The sequence below is a fragment of the Esox lucius genome, chromosome 11 (genome assembly GCF_011004845.1).
Source record: "Esox lucius isolate fEsoLuc1 chromosome 11, fEsoLuc1.pri, whole genome shotgun sequence".
NCBI lineage: Eukaryota > Metazoa > Chordata > Actinopteri > Esociformes > Esocidae > Esox > Esox lucius.
In genome coordinates, this window is record NC_047579.1 from 53,496,551 (window position 1) to 53,520,765 (window position 24,215).

General features: G+C 42.9%; 1 protein-coding gene across 8 annotated transcripts in view; it reads right to left on the reverse strand.

Annotated features, from left to right (window-relative positions):
- The window catches only part of rbfox1 (RNA binding fox-1 homolog 1), a 402,884-nt gene that overhangs the window by 3,132 nt on the left and 375,537 nt on the right, over positions 1-24,215 (reverse strand). For 6 of the 8 annotated variants that reach the window (XR_003782525.2, XM_029123363.2, XM_029123366.2 and 3 more), the window contains 2 exons: positions 18,017-18,078; positions 4,734-4,809 (listed from right to left, as the gene is read on the reverse strand). Coding sequence is in view for 6 of the 8 variants with exons in the window: in XM_029123363.2 (XP_028979196.1) it covers positions 4,734-4,809; positions 18,017-18,078 (138 nt within the window). In the remaining 2 variants the exon portion in view is untranslated. Of the gene's footprint in view, positions 1-4,733; positions 4,810-12,013; positions 12,067-18,016; positions 18,079-24,215 lie in introns of all 8 variants that reach the window. The other 2 variants (XR_003782524.2, XM_029123364.2) reach the window with 1 other exon arrangement.

Here is a 24,215-nt window from a genome sequence, read left to right on the forward strand (position 1 = left end):
TACTTACAGTGAAAGAAATTGTAAATACATGGAGAAATCATAAAAACAACAACAACAAAAATGCTATTTTCTCACAGCTTTGTAAGTATGGAGGCCTTACAATGCAGGAAGGGGATCTGTCTGTCTGCATATGTTTGTCTGCTTGTGTCTGCCTGTCTGTCTGCATATGTCTGCCTGCCTGTGTCTGTCTGCATATCTCTCTGTCTGTTTGCCTGTCTGTCTGTCTGCCTGTCTATCTGCCTGTCTGTATGTCTGCCTGTCTGTCTGTGTCTGTCTGTCTGTTTATCGCTCTGTCTGCCTGTCTGTCTGCCTGCCTGTCTGTCTGTTTGTCTGTCTGCCTGTCTGCCTGTTTGTCTGTCCTAGCATACCTGCAGTCCTTTCCTCCTTTCCTCCCTCCTGTCCTTCCCCCAGAGGCTGACACACCACTTATGTAAAGGATTTAATAATCTGAATTACTAATTATTCCATTACTGGTTGCTCTGCATTGAGCCGGGTGGTTGAGGTGCTTTCCGCCAAATGAGAAATATATAATAAGTAACATGCACACGTTTGCTAGCTAACAAAAACATTAATCAGGCTAACACAGCTAACAGCGCTAACACAGCTAACAGAGCTAACACAGCTAACAGAGCTAACACAGCTAACAGCGCTAACACAGCTAACAGAGCTAACACAGCTAACAGCGCTAACACAGCTAACAGAGCTAACACAGCTAACAGAGCTAACACAGCTAACACAGCTAACAGAGCTAACAGCGCTAACACAGCTATCAGAGGTAAAACAGCGGATTAATGGGACTGCAGGGCTGCCGGTAGCACTGGAGACATATTAAATTACATTTAAGTGAGGGAATGTCAGCTGAGAAAAGACCATGCAGAGAGGAAGGTGGGAGGTATGGAGGGAGGGAGAGAGAGAAGTATGGATAGAGGGAAGTATAAAGGAGAGAGAAATACAGGGAAATGGAGGGGCAGAGTGAAACATTTAGGAATAGAGGGAGGTATTGAGGTATGGATGGTGGGGAAAGGGAGGGATGATAGAGGTGCAGAGTAAAAGAGGAAGAGAGAATTGATGGAACAGAGAAGTGAGAGATGGATGGACACCAAAACACACCAGAGCAATGACATGCAGATACAGAGGAGTGAGAGAGACCAAAACACACCAGAGCAATGACATGCAGATACAGAGGAGTGAGAGAGACCAAAACACACCAGAGCAATGACATGCAGATACAAAGGAGTGAGAGAGACCAAAACACACCAGAGCAATGACATGCAGATACAGAGGAGTGAGAGAGACCAAAACACACCAGAGTAATGACATGCAGATACAGAGGAGAGAGACCAAAACACACCAGAGTAATGCCATTCAGATACAGAGGAGAGAGACCAACACACACCAGAGTAATGACATGCAGATACAGAGGAGTGAGAGAGACCAAAACACACCAGAGTAATGACATGCAGATACAGAGGAGTGAGACCAAAACGCACCAGAGTAATGCCATGCAGATACAGAGGAGAGAGACCAAAACACACCAGAGTAATGCCATGTAGATACAGAGGAGTGAGAGAGACCAAAACACACCAGGACCATACAGGACATGTTTATATATAGGTCTGTGTCTTAAGCAACCTGAAATTTGAACTAACGGGTATTATTTGGATAGTAAGTGTTCATTTGTAAAAATATACACCGATCAGCCATAACATTATGACCACTGACAGGTGAAGTGAATAACAATGATACACCCATCAGCCATAACATTATGACCACTGACAGGTGAAGTGAATAACAATGATACACCCATCAGCCATAACATTATGACCACTGACAGGTGAAGTGAATAACACTGATACACCCATCAGCCATAACATTATGACCACTGACAGGTGAAGTGAATAACACTGATACACCCATCAGCCATAACATTATGACCACTGACAGGTGAAGTGAATAACACTGATACACCCATCAGCCATAACATTATGACCACTGACAGGTGAAGTGAATAACACTGATACACCAATCAGCCATAACATTATGACCACTGACAGGTGAAGTGAATAACACTGATACACCCATCAGCCATAACATTATGACCACTGACAGGTGAAGTGAATAACACTGATACACCAATCAGCCATAACATTATGACCACTGACAGGTGAAGTGAATAACAATGATACACCCATCAGCCATAACATTATGACCACTGACAGGTGAAGTGAATAACACTGATACACCCATCAGCCATAACATTATGACCACTGACAGGTGAAGTGAATAACACTGATACACCAATCAGCCATAACATTATGACCACTGACAGGTGAAGTGAATAACACTGATACACCCATCAGCCATAACATTATGACCACTGACAGGTGAAGTGAATAACACTGATACACCAATCAGCCATAACATTATGACCACTGACAGGTGAAGTGAATAACACTGATACACCCATCAGCCATAACATTATGACCACTGACAGGTGAAGTGAATAACACTGATCTGAGCGACTTTGACAAGAGCCAAATTATGTCGGCTGGATGACTGGGTCAGAGCATCTCCAAAAATGCAGCCCTTGTGGGGTGTTCCTGGTCTGCAGTGGTCAGTACCTATCAAAAGTGGTCCAAGGAAGGAAAAGCGGTAAACCAGCGACAGGGTCTTGGGGGGCCAAGGCTCAATGATGCATGTGGGGAGCGAAGGCTGGCCTCTGTGGTCTGATCCAACAGACGAGCTAATATAGCTCAGATTGCTGAAAAAGTGAATGCTGGTACTGATAGAAAGGTGCCAGAACACACAGTGCATTGCAGTTTGTTGTGTATAGGGCTGCGTAGCTGCAGACCAGTCAGGGTGCCCATGCTGACCCCTGTCCACTGCCAAAAGCACCTACAATGGACACGTGAGCATCAGAACTGGACCACGGAGCATTGGAAGAAGGTGGCCTGGTCTGCTGGGAAACCTTGGGTCCTGCCATCCATGTGGATGTTACTGTGACACGTACCACCTACCTAAGCATTGTTGCAGACCATTTGCACCCTTTAATGGCAACAGTATTCCCTGATGGCATTGGCCTCTTTCAGCAGGATAATGTGCCCTGCCACAAATCAAAAACGTTTCAGGAATGATTTGAGGAACACAACACTGAGTTCAAGGAGCTGACTTGGCCTCCAAATTCCCCAGATCTCAATCCAATCAAGCATCTGTGGGATGTGCTGGACAAATTAATCCAATCCATGGAGGCCCCACCTCACAACATACAGGACTTAAAGGATCTGCTGCCAACTTCTTGGTACCAGATACCACAGTACACCTTCAGAGGTCTTGTGGAGTCCATGCCTCGACGGGTCAGGGCTGTTTTGGCGGCAAAAGGGGGACCTACATAATATTAGGCAGGTGGTCATAATGTTATGGCTGATCGGCGTACATGTATATTTAACACATTTCAAATTTTTTACAAATGAAAACTTACTACTCAGAAAAATGGCTTTACATAACTATTATACAATATTTGTTATACATGATTATACATTGTATTACACACTTTTATAGACAATGTATATTGATTTAGACAACGTTCTTTGAATCTTGAATTCTGATTGGTTGATTGCCATAGTATTTGGGACCTTATACCACAGGTTTAACATCAAATAAATGTTTACTGTTGGAATTGCTTTGTTAACCAGTTTATTTTAACTATTAGACATCTTGTGGGTTTGTGATATATTGCCTATATACCACGGTTAAGTGCTGTGTCCAGGCAATCCACAATGCGTCACACCTAAGAACAGCTCTGAGCAGTGGTATATTGGCCATATATCACACCCCATCGTGATCAGTAACAAAATCACTCTGATACAGAGGGATATAAAGGGAGGTACGGAGTGATACAGAGGGTTATAAAGGGAGGTACGGAGTGATACAGAGGGATATAAAGGGAGGTACGGAGTGATACAGAGGGATATAAAGGGTGGTACGGAGTGATACAGAGGGATATAAAGGGAGGTACGGAGTGATACAGAGGGATATAAAGGGAGGTACGGAGTGATACAGAGGGATATAAAGGGAGGTACGGAGTGATACAGAGGGATATAAAGGGTGGTACGGAGTGATACAGAGGGATATAAAGGGAGGTACGGAGTGATACAGAGGGATATAAAGGGAGGTACGGAGTGATACAGAAGGAATTCAAGGGTGATATAATGGGAGTTACAGGGTGGCAGAGGGTGATATGGAGGGAGTTATGGGGTGATATGGGGTGATAAAAGGTGATACAGAGGGAGTTACCGGGTTGCAGAGGGTGATATGGAGGGAGTTATGGGGTGATATGGGGTGATAAAATGTGATACAGAGGGAGTTACAGGGTGGCAGAGGGTGATATGGAGGGAGTTATGGGGTGATATGGGGTGATAAAAGGTGATACAGAGGGAGTTACAGGTTTGCAGAGGGTGATATGGAGGGAGTTATGGGGTGATAAAAGGTGATACAGAGGGAGTTACAGGGTGGCAGAGGGTGATATGGAGGGAGTTATGGGGTGATATGGGGTGATAGATGGTTATATAGAGGGAGTTACAGGGTGACAGAGGGTAATATGGGGTGATAGATGGTTATATAGAGGGAGTTACAGGGTGACAGAGGGTGATAGATGATGATATGGGGTGACATAGAGGGAGTTGCAGGGTGATGGAAGATACTATTAGGTGATCATGAAGGATGTGTGGTCTCACCATGGCACCAACGCTGTATGTGGCAGCTGGACCAAGTGTGTGGTTGTAGGGGTCCGCAGCGTATACTCTTCCGTAACTATGGAAACACAGGAGAACAAAGAACATCAGTATCCTTGAACGCAACCTCCTTCACAAACACACACACATACACACACAGTCAATATTTAAATTTACCATGTTACAATATGAGCATAATTCTTTGCTTTTTGCAGGAGTTATTAACTGTTTTATTAACTGCAAATATTGTTTGAACTAAGAGTTCTTGACCAGCAAACACAATGATCATTTTAACAGAGAACAAATCTTTACATGTAACTTTATTAAACAGTCCCAAGCAATCACACATGTCCAACCATTTCCAATAATCTCAGTCCTTTCATAACCAAAAAGCAGAATAACATTGGCTTTAGATATAATTTGTATTGAGCAGAAGTTTTTCTTTTTACAAAATAGAGCAACAGACAGATAAATAGAAAAGGGAAAAGAATGGAGTGAATAGGAAGGACAGTGTGTGACAGAGCTGAAGGGAAATAATGAAGGACAGTCATGGCATGGGAGAGTGAAAACCTAAGAAAGAAAGAGTATGACGACAAAACCAGAAGAAAATATTTAATATCCCAGAGTTCCGAGGGGCAGACAGTGAGCAGTGGCGTTAGCGAGGTTCTAATCTTCCTCTCTGAGCCTGACTGCTCCCGCATGTTGATAACAGCCAATCAATGGCCTGGCCATGTTGATAACAGCCAATAAGCAGCCTGTTTTGCGAATATAAATTAGTTGATTTGCATACCAATCGCTGTGTGATTACGTTCAGTTAATCCCCATTAGTTTTGGACATCGGGCGTGTGTGTGTTTGGATGTGTGTTTGCACGTTTTATTTGTGTGCGTGTGTGTGTGTTTGCATGTTTTATTTTTGAGCGTGTGTGTACAAGCACATGCGTCTGTGCGTGTTAATCCCCATTAGTTTAGGACATTGTCATTCTCTCTCTAAGCTGAACCACCAGCAGTCTATAGAAAAGCTCTCAGCACAGTCCTAAACAACCCTACATAACCTTATGCAACCCTACAAAATGCTATGCTACCCTACATTACCCTGTACAACCCTACCTAACCCCAGGCAGTCCTATATAACTCTGTACAGCCCAACATTAGTCAACACAGCCCTACATAACCCTACAGTCCTACATAACCCTATACTGTCCTACATAGCTCTACACAGCCCTTCTTAACCCTACGCTGTCCTGCATAACCCTACACAGCCCTTCATAAACATACATTCCCCTACATAACCTTACGTGATCCTACAGTACATAACCCAATGCTGTCCAAAATAACTCTACACTGTCCTATATAACCCTACACTGTCATACATAACTCTATACTGTCCTTCATAACTATTTTGTCCTACATAACCATCCACTGTCCTACATAACCGTGCACTGACCAACATAAATCTACACAGCACAGGCCTACATAAACCTACGCTGCCCAACATAACCCCAAGCTGTTCTACATCACTCTATTCTGCCCTCCATAACCCTAAACTGTCCTACATAAACATACATTGGGGAGAACAAGTATTTGATACACTGCTGGTTTTGCAGGTTTTCCCACTTACAAAGCATGTACAAGTCTGTCATTTTTATCATAGGTACTCTTCAACTGTGAGAGATGGAATCTAAAACAAAAATCGAGAAAATCACATTGTATGATTTTAAGTAAATAATTAGCATTTTATTGCATGACCTAAGTATTTGATACATCAGAAAAGCAGAACTTAATATTTGGTACAGAGACCATTGTTTGCAATTACAGAGATCATACGTTTCCTGTAGTTTTTGACCAGGTTTGCACACACTGCAGCAAGGATTTTGGCCCACTCCTCCATACAGACCTTCTCCAGATCCTTCAGGTTTCAGGGCTGTCGCTGGGCAATATGGACTTTCAGCTCCCTCCAAAGATTTTCTATTGGGTTCAGGTCCAGAGACTGGCTAGGCTACTCCAGAACCTTGAGATGCTTCTTACAGAGCCACTCCTTAGTTGCCCTGGCTGTGTGTTTCGGGTTGTTGTCATGCTGGAAGACCCAGCCACGACCCATCTTCAATGCTCTTACTGAGGGAAGGAGGTTGTTGGCCAAGATCTCCCGATAAATGGCTCCATCCATCCTCCCCTCAATACGGTGCAGTCATCCTGTTCCCTTTGCAGAAAAGCATCCCCAAAGAATGATGTTTCCACCTCCATGCTTCACGGTTGGGATGGTGTTCTTGGGGTTGTACTCAACTTTCTTCTTCCTTCAAACACATTGCGAGTGGAGTTTAGACCAAAAAGCTCTATTTTTGTCTCATCACACCACATGACCTTCTCCCATTCATCCTCTGGATCATCCAGATGGTCATTGGCTTGAGCAGACGGGCCTGGACATGAGCTGGCTTGAGCAGTGGGACCTTGCGTGCGCTGCATGATTTTAATCCATGACGGCATAATGTGTTACTAATGGTTTTCTTTGAGACTGTGGTCCCAGCTCTCTTCAGTTCATTGACCAGGTCCTGCCGTGTAGTTCTGGGCTGATCTCTCACCTTCCTCATGATCATTGATGCCCCACGAGGTGAGATCTTGCATGGAGCCCCAGACCGAGGGAGATTGACCGTCATCTTGAACTTCTTAAATTTTCTAATAATTGCACCAACAGTTATTGCCTTCTCTCCAAGCTGGTTGCCTATTGTCCTGTAGCCTATTCCAGCCTTGTGCAGGTCTACAATTTTAACCCTGATGTCCTTACACAGCTCTCTGGTCTTGGCCATTGTGGAGAGGTTGCAGTCTGTTTGATTGAGTGTGTGGACAGGTGTCTTTTATACAGGTAACGAGTTCAAACAGGTGCAGTTAATACAGGTAATGAGTGGAGAACAGGAGGGCTTCTTAAAGAAAAACTAACAGGTCTGTGAGAGACGGAATTCTTACTGGTTGGTAGGTGATCAAATACATATGTCATGCAATGAAATGCAAATTCATTATCTAAAAATCATACAATTTGTTTTAGATTCTGTTTATCACAGTTGAAGTGTACCTACGAAAAAAATTACAGACTTCTACATGCTTTGTAAGTAGGAAAACCTGCAAAATCAGCAGAGTATCAAATTTTTGTTCTCCCCACTGTATACTGCCCTACATGACCACACACTGTCCTACATAACTCTACACAGCCCGACACTGCCCTACATAACCCTACACTGTCCTACATAACTCTACACAGCCCGACACTGCCCTACATAACCCTACACTGTCCTATATAACTCTACACAGCCCGACACTGCCCTACATAACCCTACACTGTCCTACATAACTCTACACAGCCCGACACTGCCCTACATAACCCTACACTGTCCTACATAACTCTACACAGCCCGACACTGCCCTACATAACCCTACACTGTCCTACATAACTCTACACAGCCCGACACTGCCCTACATAACTCTACACTGTCCTACATAACTTTACACAGCCCGACACTGCCCGACACTGCCCTACATAACCCTACACTGTCCTGCATAACTCTACACAGTCTTAAACTTCTGTTTGGTTATCCTCTTCTCTGCAACAAGAACAGATTCAATAAAGAAGCTTAGTAAACTGGAAGATTCCAGTAGTGACACTGATTCCATCAGCCATTTCAATGTAGTCAAAGGGTTGGAGCTTTCAAAGTCATTGACTGATCTGTCTTTTAACCCTTTAAATGAGCTGATCCTTCATTTTAACCCTTTAAATGGACTGATCCATCCTCATGACTCCAACCAGGTCATCAGGAGGAATGAGACCGTTTACTATTAATATTGTAGCGACCTTGGTAGGGCCGCTACTCGCCCCTCCAAATGGGATTTCCTTATTTGGATCAGTGGGTAGTGTGCCCCCCTTGGGGAGCCGAGGATCGCGGGTTCGCGACACTGCCCTGCTAGACGCTACAATATGTTGATTAACTTGGGGGGGTGCTTCCCAATACTTCTCGTTGTTTAATAATGTGTTGATGCAGGGCTCATCTGCATGACCCTGCTAAAGTAAAGGTTGAATAAAAACATCTGCATGGAGATGGCCTGAATATCGGAGCCCATGTTGAAACAGACGTTGTAATAAGGCTTCTTCACAAATAATTTAGCCATGTAACACAGCAGGTGAATGCAATTTGATAACAGGTACAAATAAAAAGCCCCCAAAAATTATATTTGCAAAACATTCAATCAAACCCTTCATAACTCAGATTCAACTGGACAAATTCTGGGTAGGTCTCCACCATTTTGTTCTGTTTAATGAAACAGGGAGTTGCCTTCGTCCAATACAATCTCTCCACAACTGTTTTGGTTCCCAGGCCTACCACTGCTCTAAGGACTCGCCTTCTTGTACAGACGTCAAGTTACGAAACCTACTTACATACATTCTCTAATATTATTTAACTACCAATGGTACAGTAACATATTATTCTATGAGATAGTACATTTTAAAACATTGAAACTCAAAAATCAATTATTGTAAGGTGGCTTTGTTTTCATGTTGGGAATAATTGGTAGTTAAATGAAATGACTTGAACAAGTATTCAACATCTATGCTGTGGAAGCTCCCAGTTTACACAGATGGATGAAAATGCCTGAATGTGGACACTATTACCTCGCTAATGGCCTCCACCTGGGAACCATTAAAGTTGTTGTCATATTTTCTGGATTAAAACCCAACTGCCAAAGGATTATTGGTCAGGCTGTAAAACTGAGTCCAAAGAGCATTCTAAAGAAATTCATAGAGGAAAAGGGTACAATATAATATCCAAGTGCCTGGTCTCTCAGTGAGTACAGTTGGATTAATAATCAGAAAGTGTAAAGTGAATAACAACACCCAGGCATTGCCAGGGCAAGGCTGTCCCTCAAAACACAGCGCTCAAACAGGAATGAGACTTGAAGCCACAAGGAGCACAACAATCACTTTGAAGGAGAAACAGAGTTTGGTGGCTGAAAGTGGAGTAATTTTGGAGCAATCAATCACATTAAGAGCTATGCATAAAAGTGGTCCACATTGGAGGGTGGCAAGAAAAAAGTTGTTATTCAAAAAGTACCATCTGGAAGCATTTAGAGTGACCCAGCTGAGATGGGAAAAGGTCTTGTGATCACATGAGACCAAGAAACGTTTTGTACTGCCAAAATTCAAATAATGGATATGTGCATGTCTGGCTACCATTGGATACAACCGTAACACTGCCATTGTCAGAATATACACCATCTCTACAGAGAAGTATGGTGCTGGCAGCATCATGCGGTGGGGCTGCTTCCCAGGAGTACGAATTGAGAATCTTGTTAGAATCGAAGGACCAAAGCTGGTTCTCTTGCAGCCTTTGCTTTGGCTTCATCTTTTCTTAAAACAAACTTGAGGGGAGAGTCACCTTTCAAGAAGGATAATGATGAACAAGGCGAAAGCAATGTTGAAAATGTTTCCCACAAGCTTCATCCAATCAACCTGAAGCAGATCTGCCCAGAAGAATGGGCCAAAATCCTTCAGACGCTGTGTAAAGGTGCTACAAACTCAACACAAAATACTTAAAAGTGTTGTTACAGTGAAAGGTGGCTCTACCATATATTAAACTGTGGCGGTTGAATACTTATACATATTTCAGTTTTAAGTTTTTCTGGCAAATATTTCCCAACACAAAAGCAATGGTACCTTATAATTGCTGATATTTTTTTTGAGTGTCATTATTATAAAATACAATATTAATCCAAACAAAATGTAATTGTACTATTTGAAATTCATTAAAAGTAAATAATTGGTCAGGGGTCCATTTGAAAGGCACTGTATGTGTATGTGTTGTGTGTGTTTGTGTAGGTCTGTGTGTGTGTGTGTGTATGTTAGTCAAACCACAAATCCATGAACATAACTGTATATATGAATTTCACAAAAAAACACAGAAAAGAAAATACTGCCTCACTCTGGTTATATGTTCAATATGTCACCCTGCATAATTATTACATATTGCATATTATTATTATCAAAATCAATATACATTGCACACACAAACCCCTCCCCCGCATACACAGTGCACACACACACACACACACACAGACACACACACACACACTGGACATATATTTCTAGAGTTGTAACATTATTTCACCTACAATCATAACAGCCAATTTTTGTTAATCTACAGAAAAAAAGCCAGTTTTAGTTAATCTACACTCGTAACAGCCAGTGTTAATTTATCATCAATGCTGGTCCCTAACAGACAGCCTGGACATCAGTCATTCACGACAACAGTTGTTATAACTGCTAATGACATACTAAATCATGGTTATGACAGCTCTAAGAAGGGCCTGCAACGAGAGGGAAGGGGAGGAGTGTAAGCTGGTTTTATAGGCCAGGGTGAGATAAGACTGCTGGGACACACAGACTCTAACGCTTAATAAGTGAGCAGAAACATGGTGAAGGCTGGTGAAGAGGACAAGAGACAAGAGGAGAGGCCAGAGGCTGAGACAGGGAGAGTGTGAGGTGAGACAGGGAGAGGGTGAGGTGAGACAGGGAGAGTGTGAGGTGAGACAGGGAGAGGGTGAGGTAGGACAGGGAGAGGGTGAGGTAGGACAGGGAGAGGGTGAGGTGAGACAGGGAGAGTGTGAGGTGAGACAGGGAGAGGGTGAGGTAGGACAGGGAGAGTGTGAGGTGAGACAGGGAGAGGGTGAGGTAGGACAGGGAGAGGGTGAGGTGAGACAGGGAGAGGGTGAGGTAGGACAGGGAGAGGGTGAGGTGAGACAGGGAGAGTGTGAGGTGAGACAGGGAGAGTGTGAGGTAGGACAGGGAGAGGGTGAGGTGAGACAGGGAGAGGGTGAGGTAGGACAGGGAGAGGGTGAGGGTGAGGTGAGACAGGGAGAGGGTGAGGTGAGACAGGGAGAGGGTGAGGTAAGACAGGGAGAGGGTGAGGTGAGACAGGGAGAGTGTGAGGTGAGACAGGGAGAGGGTGAGGTGAGGAAGGGAGAAAAGAGATGAGGGAGGAATCAGAGCAAGTGAACGGGAAAGAGGGAGAGAAGGTCGGGTGTTTGAGAGAAAGAAAGAGTCAGAGCATGAGTTTAGAGAGAGAGAGAGGGAGATAGACAGAGAGAAGAGAGAGAGAGACAGAGAGAAGAGAGATAGAGAGAGAGAAAGAGACAGAGAGAAGAGAGAGAGAGACAGAGAAAGAGAGAGAGAGAGAGAGGAGAGGGTGGTTGTGATTTGGTACTGAGTTGTATTACGTTCTATATCTGTCTGTTTTCATGATTACCTGAAGAGGTGTTACAAGACATTTCATCTGCTGCAAGGAGGACCAAATGATTTCTGCAAGAGAAGATAAGATTCACAATACTACTGGGCTGTGTGAGAAGAGATCTGGGGAGGGGACGGAGAGGAGAAGAGGAGAAAAGGAGGGAGCGGAGATGGGAGGGACGGGGGACCCAGGGGGGGAGAGATGAGTTGGGTTGAGAGATAGAGGGAGAGCGGGGGCAGATATCTAGCACTGACAAAATTGCATTTTATTTAAAAAGGAGGGAATCTTCAGCATGATAAATATGAAAACACATTACCATGAAGCAGAAAGCGGACGATTTATGCTTTTGCTCTCTCATTCTCTAACAGTTCTCCCCAGAAAATACAATCTAAATACCATTAATACATGGAGGTGTATCCTTCATCTACTCAGGAGTTTTCTATATTGTGGCAGTTTGCACTACTACATTGTTAAACAGTTCAACTACGCCACTATAGAGATGCATCGTCCCTATCAGGCTGTACGCACAACAGTGACTTTATGGTCTGGAAATGAGGAAAGGAAGAATTGCTAAATGCATAATTAAGTGTACTGATAAATGCATAAAGACAACAGCAGACACACATGCACACACACACAGACACACACACACACACACCCACACACACACACACACACACAGACACACACACACAGACACACACACAGACGCTAATGAACAGACTGCCTGATCGTCACCCTCATTAAAGACCTATGCTGCTCCTCTTAATAACAGCTGGCAGTGAGACAGTAGTTTAATTAATTATAGTCAAAATAAAATAACAAATACTCATTTGAATTTATATAACACTTGTTAAGCAGCAGCCTGTGTGTAAACCGGCTTAGACTCGTTCTAACCCACCCTGGAATCCACTCTAGAACGCACTTTAGAACACACTCTAGTGAAGAACATACACTACAACCCTAAAACTCAGAACATGCTTTCCAACACAACATAATAAATATCACATGATCACCAGAATGACTCAGGAATGTGAGGACAAATGTACCACACAATAACACAACCTCAGAAATATATATGTATATACACATTATTTTTTCATTTATTTGTTATTTCTGCTTTTTGTAGTGTTCACTGCCATATCGCATCAAACAATATTTTCAGTAGATCTAACATACTCAAATGTACTTTACATAAACAAAGCAGACAGGAAAGTACAGGCACAACCATATCTAAAATAGATCTCTGTAGCCAGGGTGAAGAAACAGATGCGTGCGAGAAAGTGGCCCTACTAGATGAAAACAGCTCAATGATTGAAATGTCATGGTGTTTAATCAAAAGACCACGATGAATAACATTAGAAACGCAGCATCACGGCCCAGAGGGTTGTTGATGTACAGCAACATTTACCAAGATCAAATCAACATTAGTCTTCAAATGGCGCATCATCACCATGTCATCGATGGAAACCGAGTGAATGAGTGTGTCTGAGGGTGACCGTGTTTACTTATGTATTTGCTTTTTCTATTGGTCCGCTCTCTTTCACATCTCTCAATTTTACTGCCATGAATGTGCCAGATGGATGAAAATAAATGCATCCAACAGTATATTCATCAATATTTCACCTTCATGTCTTCCGTTCAGAGTGATGGAGAGACAACAAAGGATGCGTCCCAAATTACCCCATATTCACTATCTAGAGCCCTGCCTTCAACCAGAGCAGCACAACCCTATACAGAGAAAAGGGTGTCATCTGAGATACACAGAGATGAGGCCTGCATTGCCCTCTCTGTGTTTACAGTTGTAGCTGTGTGGACTGTGTTTCTGTGCTGTGTTTACAGTTTGCCCTCTCTGTGTTTACAGTTGTAGCTGTGTGGACTGTGTTTCTGTGCTGTGTTTACAGTTTGCCCTCTCTGTGTTTACAGTTGTAGCTGTGTGGACTGTGTTTCTGTGCTGTGTTTACAGTTTGCCCTCTCTGTGTTTACAGTTGTAGCTGTGTGGACTATGTTTCTGAATTGTGTTTAGAATTGTAACTGCCTGAACTATTGAGTAGTGCTGTAGCTGTTGTGTGGACTGTGTTTCTGCACTGTGTTTAGTGTTGTAGTTGTATGAACTGTGTTTCTGTGCTGTGTTTAGAGTTGTAGCTCTGGGTTTTTAGTCTGTGTTTAAATTTGAAGCTATGTTGAGTGTGTTTCTGGATTGTCTTTAGAGTTGTAGACAAATGGATTGTGTTTCTGGCTTGTGTTCAGAGTTGTAGCTGACCGTAACAAATCAACAGCTTGTCTTATCAGCCTGAGGAAACATGCACTAATGCAACGGAACACATGCTTGTACACACACACACACACACACACACACACACAGACACACTTAACACGCAGGCTGGTATCTTAGATTCCAGAGAGGAGTCTTGCTCTTTTGGCCAGCCCCATTCCCTCTGGACAGGGTAATCCACAGGAAAACCCCCTGGTCTGAAACACTCCCTGACCACATAGGGCTTAGAGGGGGCAATACGGAGCCACACAAGGCATCATGGGAACTGTCTTCTGGGTCTCTCTCTCTCCGTCCCTCTCCGTTTCTCTCAGTGGCCATCGGAAGGCACCATCTTCAATGTAATAGAAACACTGAAGAAATTGCAATTGTATGTTTCACAGATAGGATGAAAAGTAATTGATCATAGTTATCAGTGTTCAGGGAATGCCAGCCACATGTCCAAACGTGCTTTAAATAACATAACACTCCTGCAACCTTGTAACTGTGCACGTCCATGCCTTCTTTGAATGTGGCTGTTGGAATGGGAAACATACATGAAAGATTTAGAGATAAATATTATCCGTTATCATTTAATAACCCAAGGCTTAATTCATGGTGCACTAAATCGTTCATTCAAACATTCTCAGAGGAAAACTGTGAACTTGCAGTGTAGGAAATGAATAATGAATCAAATAGGTCAGACTTATACAAGTTTCATTTAATTATTCAGCTGAATTATATACCAGCAATTATACAACCAAATTACTGTGCGCTAACTAATTTCACACACATTATTCATCATGGTATTAATAATTCTGTCATTAACAGAGATAGGGGTGTGTGTTTCATTGATTGTGTGTGTGAATACATGCGTGTAAATCCAACAAAACCAATTCCTTTTAAATCTGAAACTGCCACCCAAATCTCTACATGTTAATGCACATGTCGCAGCGCTACAATAAAATGGTGAGCTGATCTACTGTTTCATGTTCAGATATACTAGTGGTTGACAGTAGAAACACAGGGCAGGGCTGGTGGTGGATTTGGTAAGAGTGATCAGAACCAGTTATTTTTTTTATCTGAGCAATAGTCCAGTTAACAGTTGTTTTAAAAAAATGTTTATAATATCACAATCACTACAGAAAATCCCCACTATAAATAATGATTTAGCGACAACATTTCTGTGGGTTGTTGTGTTGCTGTTTAGGGGTGTTAACTCACACCAGGTGAAAAGGCTAAGAACAGATTCTTATTCACAGCAACGACCTGGGTGCGATTGGTATTGAATACCTTGCTCAGGGACAAAACCACAGGGTTTTTCACCTCACTGGCTCAGGGATTAGAACCAGCAGCCTTTCGGTGACTGGCCCCAGTACTCCTGAACACTTGGCTATCCAACCAATAAACAGAAGTTGACCAATACTACAAGTAACTCTCCCTCGCTCAGCAAAATGAGCCATATTTTTCAGGTTGCATCTAAAGCTGTTGTTTCCAGAGGGAGCCATCATGTCTCAAGCTGACAGCCATGGAGCATTTTCCTCCTATTTCTGCCAGTAATTATAGAGACCCATGAATAACGGACCAGTAAACCCTTCTACCACAGACATTTTGGAAGCTGTAGGTTGCAGTGGACTGGACTTAAGGTTGGAAGACGTGTTGTACTAAAGCCCCTGGCAACACCTACCAAACACCAACAAACGCAACTAAAATCAACAAACGTTCCAAAATGTTTCATTGTTGCAGAACGTTGAAAAATTAGCTCCCATTAGTTAGTAGAGGTTCCAACCGCCCAGTAATCAACTAGAGAAGGAGAGGGAAGGGAGGGCAAGAGAAGCAGAGAGAGAAAGAGGGAGAGACCACGAGCGAGAGGAAACAGAGGGAGAGACACAGCTACACAGACACCTACCCTGTGAGAACCTCTCCCCAAAATGAAAAAACAAATTCAACAACTTAGAAAGTAATACAGAGAAGTGATCCAATGCTTTTGCCACAACCACAGGAACAGTTAGTAGAACAACCAACCACAGGAACAGTCAGTAGAACAACCAACCACAGGGACAATCAGTAAAACAACCAACCACAGGGACAATCAGTAGGACAATCAGTAGAACAACCAACCCCAGGGACAGTCAGTAGAACAACCAACCCCAGGGACAGTCAGTAGAACCACCAATCCCAGGGACAGTTAGTAAAACCACCAACCCCAGGGAGAGTCAGTAGAACAACCAACCCCAGGGACAGTCAGTAGAACCACCAATCCCAGGGACAGTTAGTAAAACCACCAACCCCAGGGAGAGTCAGTAGGACAAACAAACAGTCAGTAGACCCATTAATCCCAGGGACAGTCAGTAGGACAACCAACCCCACAGACAGTCAGTAGAACAACAAAACAGTCAGTATACCCACTAACCTTAGGGACAATCAGTAGAACCACCAATCGCAGGGACAGTCAGTAGAACCACCAATCACAGGGATAGTCAGTAGAACCACCAATCGCAGAGACAGTCAGTAGAACCACCAATCGCAGGGACAGTCAGTAGAACCACCAATCGCAGAGACAGTCAGTAGAACAACCAATCGCAGGGACAGTCAGTAGAACAACCAAACAGTGAGTAGACCCACTAATCCCAGGGACAGTCAGTAGAACCACCAACCCCAGGGACAGTCAGTAGAACCACCAACCCCAGGGACAGTCAGTAGAACCACCAACCCTAGGGACAGTCAGTAGAACCACCAATCGCAGGGACAGTCAGTAGAACAACCAAACAATGAGCAGACCCACTAATCCCAGGGACAGTCAGTAGAACCACCAACCCCAGGGACAGTCAGTAGAACCACCAATCGCAGGGACAGTCAGTAGGACAAACAAACAGTGAGTAGACCCACTAACCCCAAGGACAGTCAGTAGAACAACCAAACAGTGAGTAGACCCACTAATCCCAGGGACAGTCAGTAGAACCACCAACCCCAGGGACAGTCAGTAGAACCACCAATCGCAGGGACAGTCAGTAGGACAAACAAACAGTGAGTAGACCCACTAACCCCAAGGACAGTCAGTAGGACAAACAAACAGTGAGTAGACCCACCAACCCCAGGGACAGTCAGTAGAACCACCACTACTACTGTTACTACTTTTCCTTTTCTTATTTCTTATTTTATCATTATTTATCAATTTTAAAATGTTTTACATGTGCTTTGTTGATGAAAATACATAATTCATTTAAAAACTGAAAAGAAAGATGTGAGTGAAAGAGGCAGGGAAATAGAGACATGGAGAGAGATGAAGAGGGATGAAGAGAGATGAAGAGAGGGAGCGAGAGTTAGAGAGATAAAAAGGTAGAGACAGTGGAAAGAAAAGATTGGGGAAAGAAGCAGGTAGATAGTGTTGAAGAGGGGGGAGAATAGAGGAGTCCTGTCCTACCTAGATAGATGGGAGAGAGAAGAGAGGAGTCCTGTCCTCCCTAGATAGAGGAGAGAGAAGAGAGGAGTCCTGTCTTACCTAGATAGAGGAGAGAGAAGAGAGGAGTCCTGTCCTACCTAGATAGAGGAGAGAGAAGAGAGGAGTCCTGTCCTACCTAGATAGAGGAGAGAGAAGAGAGGAGTCCTGTCCTACCTAGATAGAGGAGAGAGAAGAGAGGAGTCCTGTCCTACCTAGATAGAGGAGAGAGAAGAGAGGAGTCCTGTCCTACCTAGATAGAGGAGAGAGAAGAGAGGAGTCCTGTCCTACCTAGATAGATGGGAGAGAGAAGAGAGGAGTCCTGTCTTACCTGTCACTGTAGGCAGCAGCTGTGGCAGCAGGTTGAGCATATCTGTAGGCAGCATAACCACCCTGGAAACACACACACCCACACACACACACGCCCATGCACACACACACACACACACACACACACACACACGCACAAACACACACCCACAGAGATAAATAGCAATGGTTAATAACATTCATTCATTTGTGTTAGTAACACTGGTGATCTGTCTCTTGTTCAATCACACACACACACACACACACATAATGAGTGATCACAGAGAAGTTGATGAATAACACAGTGCAGATGTATGACTCAATATGAAATGATTGGAATATAAATATTTCTATGTGCTTAATTAATTATTTCACTCAATCAATAGTACATTGATTTAAAACATGTATCTAATAAAGGGAAGTAGATCAATTTTTCATTAAAGTGTCATATTGGTTTTCAAAGATTAATTTGCCATTACTGTCTTGAAACAGATTCCGATATTCTCCACAATGGAGCGCTGATTGGATTGATGTAATGCCACCATCAGCTGTTCAATTAGGCGAACACGACACACAAACACACACACACACACACACACACACACACACACACAATACACACACGACACAAAACACCCACACACACACACATCCATAGGAACACACACCCACAGACAGACATGGGCAAATGTGACGGCAGGCTGCTGTGCGATGATGCAGCAACGAACAGTCTTTGAGTACAGCAGGACTATGTGTTCAACCAACCACAAAGTAAAGCCAGCTACACCACCAACAGAACCACGCATTCCATTGCGTTCCATCGCGTTCCAGCATGTTCCAGCACGTTCCAACGTGTTCCAGTACCCAGGCACACGGCGCGTCAGACAGATTGATTCTGTCCCCAGTAAACCGTGAGACCTCACTTCCCTGTTCTGCCCATTGAATCACAACTAATAACATTACATTGACAGTGAGGACCTGGTCCTATATCAGTTCTCTCATTCAAAAATGTATGATAAATACAGTCTTGTATTGTACTGTTTCTGTCTCTGTAGAATAAAGTGTTCCCTGAATAAATTTTTTTGTAAAAAATAGTGTTCCCTGAATTATATTTTATGTCCAATGGAATAATGCTTTCTGTAAAATATAGTGTTATCCTGAACAATTCCTGTAAAATATAGCGTTGCCTTAGCTACACCTTTCAAATCATTGGACTTGTTTGAGAAAACTAAAATAAAAACTGCCAATTTGGAGTACTTACATACAAATCACTTTTCATTCATAAATAAAAACTGTTATATGTAAGTCAGTCATGAAATATTGCAGAAGAAGAAGTAATGGTGTCTGAAAAATAAACGGCGTTCATGTGCTTTAAAGTCGAAAGAATAGTGCAACTGCACAAGAGGGATAGTTCATCCAAAAATCACATTTGCATATTGTCCTGAGGGCCCATAGAGTCATTGTTTAAAACAATCCATTAATGTCCCAATCCGTAATTAGCTTTATTTACATCGTCCAAATTCATAAATGGAAATGGTGCATACCACTATACCAAAGCGGAAAATAACTCGTAATCACTTCAACTATATTCAGTAATCCATCCCACTGGCATTGATTTTTTAAACTTTATTCTGACGAAACAACCATTTGCTAATGATGCTAATATTTGCTAACATAGGCAATGGTCAAATCAGTTATTAGCCATATTTGTGATATTTTTATATCACAAAAATTGTATGTTGTTCTCTTTTGGGCGAAATGGTAAAACATCAGAGGGGAAATGTCATAAACTCAGGCAACAATATTATTTCTTAGTTTCCCAATTGTAATTCAGACTTGGAAATACATTTACCAAACAAGGTACTTGATAATTCAAGTAGTGTCATTTTACAGCACATTCTGCAACATGTTGTTTACGCTTTAATTGTTCATAAGTGTTGTTTATTTGCTCTTGCCTTTGCAGCAGCTACTCTGGGTTTAATAACACTTTTGGTTGAACATAGTTCCTCAACCTTTGGCTCTGTGGTTGGTTGATCAACCTAGAATGTGCTCCCGTTTCTCCCGACAACAGGGAAGACGGTCCATCTTCAGGGACATGACAGATGGAATGACACCAGTTGCGCTGTGCAGTGGTCTCAGTAACTGTCTCTGTCATGCTCTGCACAACTACTCGGGCGGTGTCCCAAATGACAACCTATGTCCCAACGGCCCCTGATCAAGAGGAGGGCCCCACTAAGTGCGTAGGGCGCCATTTGTGATGGTGTTGGAGACAGATGACAGGAAGATGAACTTGTATCTCCTGAGTTAGGCAGCGCTCACCGTTCTGCTTCGTCAAAACATCTGTCTGTTGGTCCATCTACCCTCTTAAAAACAGGCAGGAGCGAATACATGCACACCAGCAGAGTCTCTGTCAATCATATGGACTGACTCATTAGGGAGAACGAGGGCAGAGAGAGGCCGAGGTGTATGAAGAGAGAGATGGATGGATATATGGAAAGTGAGGGTTAGGAAGAGAGGTGAATGGATGGAGGGATTTTATCTGCTTTAGGCCTGACTCCCTGTTCTGTTCATCCTTGCCATGGGTTGTGTTATGTGTTTGATTCTATCTACTTGAGTCTTGACTCCCTGTTCGGTTCATCCTTGCCATGGGTTGTGTCATGTGTTTGATTCTATCTACTTGAGTCTTGACTCCCTGTTCTGTTCATCCTTGCTATGGGTTGTGTTATGTGTTTGATTCTATCTACTTGAGTCTTGACTCCCTGTTCTGTTCATCCTTGCCATGAGTTGTGTCATGTGTTTCATAATCGCTGTTGCTCTCCAGAAGTATTTTCATGGTCTTGCCAGCTTGTGTGCTTGTGACTGAATATAGGGAGTTGGAAGAGGGGAAGAACCTAAAATGTTACCCCTCCTCTCAAGGCTATATAGTATATCACATTATAATACAACTTTTCAGACTACAGAATATAATCCATTATCATGAGTGTGCTAGATCATTAGAATACCTCAAAATATTCAGAATCCGTCAGTACTAGGGAATACACTCACCTAAAGGATTATTAGGAACACCATACTAATACTGTGTTTGACCACCTTTCGCCTTCAGAACTGTCTTAATTCTACGTGGCATTGATTCAACAAGGTGCTGAAAGCATTCTTTGGAAATGTTGGCCCATATTGATAGGATAGCATCTTGCAGTTGATGGAGATTTGTGGGATGCACATCCAGGGCACGAAGCTCCCGTTCCACCACATCCCAAAGATGCTCTATTGGGTTGAGATCTGGTGACTGTGGGGGCCATTTCAGTACAGTGAACTCATTGTCATGTTCAAGAAACCAATTTGAAATGTTTCGAGCTTTGTGACATGGTGCATTATCCTGCTGGAAGTAGCCATCAGAGGATGGGTACCTGGTGGTCATAAAGGGATGGACATGGTCAGAAACAATGCTCAGGTAGGCTGTGGTATTTAAACGATGCCCAATTGGCACTAAGGAGCCTAAAGTGTGCCAAGAAAACATCCCCCACACCATTACACCACCACCACCAGCCTGCACAGTGGTAACAAGGCATGATGGATCCATGCTCTCATTCTGTTTATGCCAAATTCTGACTCTACCATCTGAATGTCTCAACAGAAATTCAGACTCATCAGACTAGGCAACATTCTTCCAGTCTTCAACTGTCCAATTTTGTTGAGCTCGTTCAAATTGTAACCTATTTTTCCTATTTGTAGTGGAGATGAGTAGTACCCGGTGGGGTCTTCTGCTGTTGTAACCCATCCGCCTCAAGGTTGTGCGTGCTGTGGCTTCACAAATGCTTTGCTGCATACCTCGGTTGTAACGAGTGGTTATTTCAGTCAAATTTGTTCTTCTATCAGCTTGAATCAGTCGGCCCATTCTCTTCTGACCTCTAGCATTAACAAGGCATTTTCGCCCACAGGACTGCCGCATACTGGATGTTTTTCCCTTTTCACACCATTCTTTGTAAACCCTAGAAATGGTTGTGTGTGAAAATCCCAGTAACTGAGCAGACCATGCCACGCTCAAAATTGCTTAAATCACCTTTCTTTCCCATTCTGACATTCAGTTTGGAGTTCAGGAGATTGTCTTGACCAGGACCACACCCCTAAATGCATTGAAGCAACTGCCATGTGATTGGTTGATTAGATAATTGCATTAATGATAAATTGAACAGGTGTTCCTAATAATCCTTTAGGTGAGTGTATATCACAATCTTCTAAATCTACCTGTACTAGGGAATATATCACAATGTTCTGAATCCACCAGTACATTGTTCAAAGTGTGACAGCACTAAGGAATATACAGCTCTGGAACAAATTAAGAGACCACAAGTCAGTATCTCTACATTCAGTTCCAATGTCTGTTAAATTCCAACACAGGAACACCTAATTTTAATTAATGAGGTAATGATTAGCAGATTACCTGAAAAGTATAAAAACCACTGCTGTGGTCATCACTATTCTTTTGCAATCGGAACAGCTGGATGGCAAAAACAGTGCAAGTAGTACCTCAAAGGGAATATGAATAAACAAATTACTATTCAGAATGACAAGAGTTGAAAAGAAAAGCTCTGAGTGAGGGAAAGAAGGGGTCAATTCTGGCGGTTCATAAGAACAAGGTCAAGCAACAGACATTGGGGAAAACATAGTTACAGACTGGCAGAGGGCGAAAACGACTGTCCGCTGACCAAGATGACGTCAACTCATTTGAATGTCACTCAACAACCGTAGGATCAAGTGTCCTAAAAAAAGTTTACAAACAGCAGCTGGGGTGAAGTGCACGGCGAGGGCGGTTCGAAACAGGTTCCTAGGGGCAGAGCTGAAGGTGTGCAAAGCTAGAAAAAAGCCTTTCATCAATGAGAAGCAAAGAAGAGCCAGGCTGAAGTTTGCAAAATACCATAAGGATTGGACCGTAGAGGAATGGAGTAAAGTCATCTTCTCTGACAAGTCAACTTTTCAGCTTTGCCCAACACCTGGTTGTCTAATGGTTAGACGGAGACCTGGAGAGGCCTACAAGCCGCAGTGTCTCGCACCCACTGTGAAATTTGGTGGATGGATCAGTGATGATCTGGGGATGCTTCAGCAAGAATTGAATCTGGCATATTTGTCTTTGTTAAGGATGTATGAATCAATCCAAGTACAAGGTTATCCTGGAAGAACACCTGCTTCTTTCTGCTCTGATAATGTTCCCCAACTCTGAGAATAGATTTTTCCAGCAGGACAAAGCTCCATGCCACACCGCCAGGTCAATCAAGGTGTGGATGGAGGACCCTGTCATGGCCAGCCCAATCTCCATACCTGAACCCCATTGAGAACCTCTGGAATCTGATCAAGAGGAAGAGAGATGGTCACAAGCCATCAAACAAAGCCAAGCTCCAATTTTGGTGCTCGGAGTGACATAAAGTCACCCAACAGCGATGTGACAGACTGGTGGAGAGCATGCCAAGAACTATGAAAGCTGTGATAAAAAATCTGTGTTATTCCACCAAATAGTGATTTCTAAACTCTTCCTAAGTAAAAACATTAGTATTTTGTTTTTGAAAAATGAATATGAATTTGTATTCTTTGCATTATTTGAGGTCTGAAAACAATGCATATTTTTGGATTATTTTGACCAGTTGATATTTTTTACAAATAAATACTCTAAATGACAATCATTTTATTTGGAATTTGGGAGTAATGTTGTCAGCAATATATAGAATAGAACAAACATTTTCATTTTACTCAAACAAATACCAATGAATAGTAAAACCAGAGAAACTGATAATTTTGCAGTGGTCTTTAATTTTTTTCCAGAGCAGTATAACACTATTCCTGATCTACCAAGAATAAGGAATATATAACACTATTCTTGATCTACCAGGACAAAGGAATATATAACACTACTCTTGATCTACCAGGACTAAGAAATACAACTATTACTGTCACCTCTTCACTCAGATCAAGCCCACCATGTCTGCATGGACTCCTATATGGCCCTGGTGTAAGCTGTGCACTAACTAGGGAACTGGACGCCACTGTGGACCCAGCCCAGGTCATGTCCCTACAGCTGCCCAACAAGTTGCTTTAGGCTGACTAGGAGTGACATCACTACCAGGGCTGCATTCTAATACTAACTGGTCAGTATTCTGTTGGGGACAATCTCTGTGCTGATGTGCTCTCTCTCCTTCTCACTCTGTGTGTGTGTGTGTGTGTGTGTGTGA